We start from the raw sequence: 6715 nt of genomic DNA, 5'->3' as shown, positions 1-6715 counted from the left end.
AAAGCAGTGACCCAAACCCCCCTTTGAGCTAAAGTCTGGAAAAAAACCTAGCATTAGGAATTTACACATTTGGAGTTGTCCAATTGAAGCAAGACCTTATAGGCCAAATAAAGAAAGTTGGACTCAAGAACAATCAACTGCTATTTTTTTGGATCTGCTGAACGTTCTCAAGGCTTTAAGTTTTATAATCCCACTTATAATTTTTTTTCCTTTTTTTTTTAGATGGGAAATGCCAGATTCCTTAAGAATGTTGAGTTTAGGGGGGATTGGAGATAAAGAAAGGAATGTTGTCTTTGATGAGGAAGAAAATTATATTTCTCTTCCTAATATTATCGTCATTCAAATTCAGGTACAAACAATTAGTGATAAGGTACCTGTTCATGACATTGTTATGGAACAAGCTTTGGTCCCTGACATTGCTTTGGGTCAAGACAACAATGAACCACCTCTTTTGCCATATGAAGAACAAACTCAACAAACTCAAGAAGTGTCATTAAGGAGATCAACTAGAGAAAGGAAAAACACAATTCCATATGATATATTGTGTTTCTTCAAGAGCACGAAAATATTTTAGGCTTGAAGGAAGATGATTTAATTATTAATGCCATGAAAGATGAGATGAAATCTATGAAAGATAATGACGTTTGGGATCTTGTCGAGTTAACTAAAGGTGCAAAACACGTTAGTTGTAAATGGATATTTAAAACCAAAAGGGATTCAAAGGGCAACATCGAAAGATGTAAGACACGTCTAGTTGCTATAGGTTTAACTCAAAAGGAAGGCATAGACTATAAAGAGACCTTCTCTCCGATTTCTGCAAATGACTCTTTTAGGACCATAATAATGATTAGGGTTATTTGACTGGGAAAGATCGTGTGCCTCAAAGGAAAAGATCATATTAAAGAATAACGATTATGTCTATTTGACTGAAGAAGATCACGTAACCCAAAGATGTAGATCGAAGTTATACCGCTGCTATAGAGACAAGTTTGCCTCTATCTTTCTGTTAATATTCCTTTATAATTTGGTATGATGGATCTTGGTATGTTGGTGATGGTTATCACCATAAATTTAAGAGTAATTATTATTCCAACAAGTTCGTTCAAAAAGACTTATAAAAATTAATATTTGGTGTATTATATATTTTGCAGTAAATTACAGCAGCATTACTTAATGTAAAAAATGTCAAAGCATCCCTTTAATTACATCGCTGAGTGGTATAGGCAAGACAAAAGGCTTAAGAATCAATAGTGAGTTTTCCCCCCATTTTCACTTTGGTTTCTTTCTTTGAAGAGGCGTGATATATAATGGGAACAAAAAATGGAGTATATATATTCTTGAAGGTGTAATTAATGCTCAAGATCGAGATTTGATCTTTTGTTCATGCATATTTGCCAGATTGGAAAAGGAGGAGAGGAGAAAGGGCAATAAACATTTTATTCATACTTTTCCAAATTAATACAACTGGATCGATCCATTCAACGATCGATAAACTAACTTATAACACTACATAAGCATAGGGAGCAATATGAGCATATATAAGATAGATAATGCATAGAAAATGAAGTAAAATTAACTTAGGGAAATGAAAAATAAGTACTTAATAGATAATTATGATAAAGGAAATATATATAAATATGGTGACATATATATATATGGTATATGTATATAATAGTTAAAGAGTTGGATAAGAAGCTTGGAGGGCAATGCCGCAGAGACCTTCAGGGGTACCAGCCTCCCTCTGCATCTTCATGTAACCCTCGTCGCCCCAACGTTGACCCCACGAGTTCCTTATCAACCAGTACTTAGCCCCATTTGTGTCGTCCTCACCATAGCCAATTGCAGTAACTGCATGGTTAAGACTAGTTCCACACTCACCATTGAAAACTCCTTGAGAGTAAAACCGAAATGCTTTTCCTTCAGCATCAATGGCTACTGAGACAGGTTGGTTAGCCACTGCCTTGAGAAGCTCTTCCTCGCTATTATGAGGAACATCTTCGTGACCACTAATCTTGGCCGCAGGATTGACCATCCCATCATCACGACAAGTCCCATCTTGTTCCATATATGGGTAATCCTCTTCACTAGCAAGACCTTGGCTTTGTTCTATATACTCAAAGGTTTTATCCATAGTATATCCGCCGCAGCCATTACCATCAGGGATGGCACAGTCTACCAATTGTTGCTCTGACAATGACATCAACTTGCCCGTTTTGATTTGGGTAATACCTTCAATAGCTGCCACACTAGAAAATGCCCAGCAACTCCCTGCATGCATGCACACTCAGATATATTAACAAATTATATATATATATATATATATATTCAAACATGCATGCATGCATGACCAACGTACCTGCATGCTAGCTAGCTAGCTAGGAAATATTAATTGTAATGCTTAGTCAAAAAGTTTGTAAAACAATATATATATATATATATATATTTGAATTAAACTAGTTAATTACCGCATTGGCCTTGGTTCTTTATTTTATTGACTGCCCCTTTCTCTCTCCAATCCAAGCTTGGCTCAATGTCACTGACATTCACATTTTTGTACCTAAAATTGTTGTTAATCTTGGATGACCCTGCTGGTGGCATGACGAGATTCCCTGTGTGAGACGCAAGGAATTCTTCATCAGTTAAGTCAGCATAACCGTTAAGGCTTAACCTGTAGCTCTTGTTTCCTTCATTGTTGTGTTTCTCTATGAACTCCAAGTTGTCCTTGAATATTTGTTGGCGTCTGATTTTCTCTTCATTGTCGGCATAGGCACGGCCATGCAAGGCCATCCACTCTTCATGTTGTTTGGCAATAATGGAAGATTCATGGAATGTTCGGGACGTAGCACGAGATGCGCAACTCCACAAAAGGATGAAAATGGTAACAATAGATTTTCTGTCTAGAGTTAAAGCCATTGCTAGCACACAGCACAGTAGTATATTACTACTCAATCTAGCTAGCTATAGCAATGTCTTTAACTGAATGGTTAACTGTGAAGAAGTGAGGATTCATAGCAGGTATAAATACAAGTACTGGAGATTAATTCATGTTTCTCTTAATTGCATGCAAATTTTGGAATTGTGTATGTCCCAGCGTGCCCGCTGGGTTAATTACGATAAATGACAAACCATTAATCAATGGAACTCCATCCATCTATCCGACAATCAAGCCACTGAATAGGTTTCACAAATGAGGGTGTTGTTGTGTTTGTTTCATTTGGTACGTTCATCCATGTGCATCCATTTTTGCTCTTGTTTTTATTCATGACAACAATTTCTTCCAGTACTCTTCTTATACAGTTCATTAAATTGATTTTCCGTCTCATTTGTGTTGAAAGTTAAAACCCTTTTTTGGGGTTACCATTTAATTTGTGTTCAAATCCAATTAATTAAGAATATTCCAACTGTTTATTTATTTATTTTTTTGAAAAAGAAAAAAATATATTATATATGACATTATTTTCTTTTCTTATTTTGTTATTTTAGAAATGATTTAGAATTTTTTGTGTATAAATATCTTTCCCTTAATGATAAATCACTTCTGCACAAAGAAAACAAAATGTCCTTGATTGTAATATTTGTAGCAATCAAGGAAGAAAAAACACTATAAGGATACATACAAAATAAAATGATGATTCTGAAATAAAAAAAATTTTAATTAAATGTAGTTTATATATTTACAAATTATGTATCAATTGAATATGTAACTTTTTTTATTACATGTCAATTTGTAAATAAAATGGCATAACTTATTATCAATTATTGATTAAAAATAATATTTAATTATTTTATGTGGTGTATTTTTAATTTTATTTTTAATCTTTTGAATCATTAAATATCATTACATGATTTTCATATAAGTCAATTATTTAAAAATGAATAATAATGAATTCAGTTAATATTAAAACCATATTTTCTCTTTAATAAAACAGAATATAAATATTTTCTTTGTTTGTGGAATAAGTAAATGTGTAAATGACAAATATCAATCAATTTAATTTGCCAACTTATGCATATTTTGACCCAGTTGTCCTGTTGCTTTCATTTGGTCTTTCTGCATCATGACAAGAATGTCTGACTCTCACAGTCCTCTTACAGTTCATTAAATTAATTTGCCGTCTCATTTGTCCTGATATCCTTTTTTCCGCGTGCCATTTGTGTTGAAATCCAATTAGGAAGATTCAAGTGCTTTCACTAGTTTCATTCTCCGATAAGCTCTTAAAAATAAAACTTTCTAATTGGAACGTACGTCATTTTAGTTAAACAAAAAATTGACAATCCAAAACGGGAAGATGTTTTGCTCTTTTAAATGACCTAAGTTATATGTCCTTAATTTTATCTCTTTATAATTATGTATTTTAGAAAGTACATAGTTATAATTTAAAGTTATACTTTTTTTCACTTCCTACGCTAGCTGATAGTTTCTGAAGAGAGAAAAAAATATAACTTTAATATTTTAATTATATACTATTCGCAGTATATAGATATAAGCAGCTAAAAGGACATAATTTAGGAAATTTGGTAGAAGAGATTTTTTTTTTACCCGGGAACCATAATTTCCAGGAATATGGTGGAAAATTTATTTTCTCAGGAATGTTACTAAAAAATTGTTCGGTAGAACAAATTTTTTCCGGGAATGTTAGATTATTTTTTCTAATGCTATGTTTGGTTTGTTTTAAAATATTGATGGGAATTTGGACCAAAATTATAAAATTACTCTAGATTTTGAATATTGACTTTTTTTTTCCAACGGTTCAATTATCTCCTGTGTCCATAAGACAATTTATTTTTTTATGGTGCCCAATATTCATAGACAATTATCTCCTATGATAGAATAAATTATCTATGTTCTTGTGGTGACACTTTTCCATAGAACACTTCAATCAAACTCAACCTATGTCAGATCAATCGTACTGGAGTATAAGAATGTAGATGGAAAGAATATGCAAACATTATTAGGAAAGAGCTCTTTTAAAATTATGATTACTCATTTATGTATATAACACATAATGCCACGATTTAAACGACACTCATTGGATGACAAACAACTTATCCTTAAACAACACATTTTTTTCAAATTAAACTTTTTATTCATAAAAAATAATAATTTAATATTAATTCTAACATAAACTGTGTAACCCTTCGATGAAGATAGATTTGGTTATAGAATATTCAATCAATAAGAAGTATATGCAAAATAAATCATGACCATGTATATATGTACAGTAGCATATGAGCCTAGAGCCACCCAAATCCCATAAAACAAAGGTGAGACAAATACATAAAAAAATAAAACAAAACAAAAATAAAAGTCATTTACCTTAGGTTTGAGCAACCAAACAACTATAAGGATATGAAAAGTGAGAAATAATTGAAAAAAAATAAAGAAGTATATGTAAAAAGAGTACAAAGATCTAACACTCGAAAAAAAGACAAAACAAACAAATAAGTGAGAGTTTAATTTTAATTAATTAAAAATAGAGAATAAGTTAAATAAATCAAACTATTCAAAGAATTAAAAGAATTTTTATTATCATTTTATAATTTTAAAGTATAAAAAAATCAATTATAAACATAAGTTAAATATTACCAAACACATGGATCAATTGATATAAGATTGTTTCAGTTAACCAGTAATTTTCTTTCTTCTTCTTCTTTTTGGTGGGGGTTGACCAGTAATTTTCAGTTTCCTTAAATCAGTGGATAAATTTTCAAAAAAATAAAAAAATAAAGACAATAAGTCAATAACAACAAAAGCAAACTTTTTGCTTATAAAGTTTTAGTACGTAATCCGCAAAATATATAGTGTAGTTTATAAATAAAAAATTTATAAACATAACCCTACTCTAAATCTCAAACAAATTACAAAGGCAACCTTTACAAGAATCAAAAAAATCATAAAAAAAAAAAAAAAAACATTATATCAAACTGTGGATGAAACCTTGCTACAAGAAGCAATTTGGTGATTGTTTGTTGTGGCAACGGAGGGTTAGAATTTCGAAAGCTGCTTCTATTTCCAAGGCTTCTTGGGCTATTGTTATGAGCCCAAGCAGGATGTTTTTGGAAAGGTGTTTTGGCTTGGAACAAGGGCTGGATTGTGGCTGTTTTGTGGAGGAAGAAGGTTGGATGTGGTTGTGTTGTTTAGGCCTATGCATGTCGAGTCAGGTTTTTGTGCTAACTCGACCCAACTTGGTTTTTGTAGGTCAGATATTTTGACCCGACCCGCTTTAATTTGATTCAAGTCAGGTCTGACTTGGTTTGGATTTTTTTGAACTAGTTCAGAACCGGGTCGGATTTGACCTGACTTTGTTTCTGAAGTGGGTCTGTCTGACTTGGTTTCTAAACTTGGTCAAATCTAACCTGACTCGTTTTTGACTTGATTTCGTCACAAAATTTTGTCAAAATTTCTACGTTGCAAACAACAAAAATTATGTCATAAAATTATTTTTTCGTGCGACGGAATTTTTCTCTAATGAAAATTCTTACAAAAATAAATTTTCTATCGAAATTTAGTTTTCGTCAAAAGTTTTGACAAAAATAATTTCCTCCATCAAATGTTTTAAACGAAAAAAGAATTCAGTCAAAAATTTTGACGGAATATTTTTCGTTCAAAATTTCGATGGGAATGTGTTCTGACGAAAATTTCGACAGAAATTTTTTTGAGAGAAATGTTTCATTCGAAACTTTCGACGAAATTTAGATTCTCTAAAGAATTTTT

The 6715-nt window shown here is 31.7% G+C and overlaps 1 protein-coding gene across 1 annotated transcript; it reads right to left on the bottom strand.

The window, feature by feature from the left end:
* Positions 1-1420: 1420 nt before the first annotated feature.
* Positions 1421-2976, bottom strand: LOC133315803 (zingipain-2-like). The gene is made up of 2 exons (XM_061517475.1): positions 2466-2976; positions 1421-2268 (listed from the first exon to the last, which is right to left on the bottom strand). Exons 1-2 carry the CDS (start codon positions 2911-2913, stop codon positions 1676-1678), a joined length of 1041 nt encoding a protein of 346 aa, XP_061373459.1. The 5' UTR covers positions 2914-2976; the 3' UTR covers positions 1421-1675.
* Positions 2977-6715: the final 3739 nt, after the last annotated feature.

Source organism: Gastrolobium bilobum, unplaced genomic scaffold (assembly GCF_033153095.1).
Source record: "Gastrolobium bilobum isolate Gb01-03AN ecotype WA unplaced genomic scaffold, APGP_CSIRO_Gbil_v1 utg10138, whole genome shotgun sequence".
In the NCBI taxonomy this organism is placed as follows: Eukaryota; Viridiplantae; Streptophyta; class Magnoliopsida; order Fabales; family Fabaceae; genus Gastrolobium; species Gastrolobium bilobum.
Note: the sequence above shows the minus strand (reverse complement) of the source record. Positions and strands in the feature narration are given on the sequence as shown.

Bases quoted from the DNA above. Each gene is read 5' to 3' on its own strand.
- LOC133315803 (XM_061517475.1), bottom strand. From the start codon at position 2,913: ATGGCTTTAACTCTAGACAGAAAATCTATTGTTACCATTTTCATCCTT. The intron at 2,269-2,465 runs GTAATTAACTAG...GCATGCATGCAG, and splicing joins AAAGAACCAAGGCCAATGCG to GGAGTTGCTGGGCATTTTCT.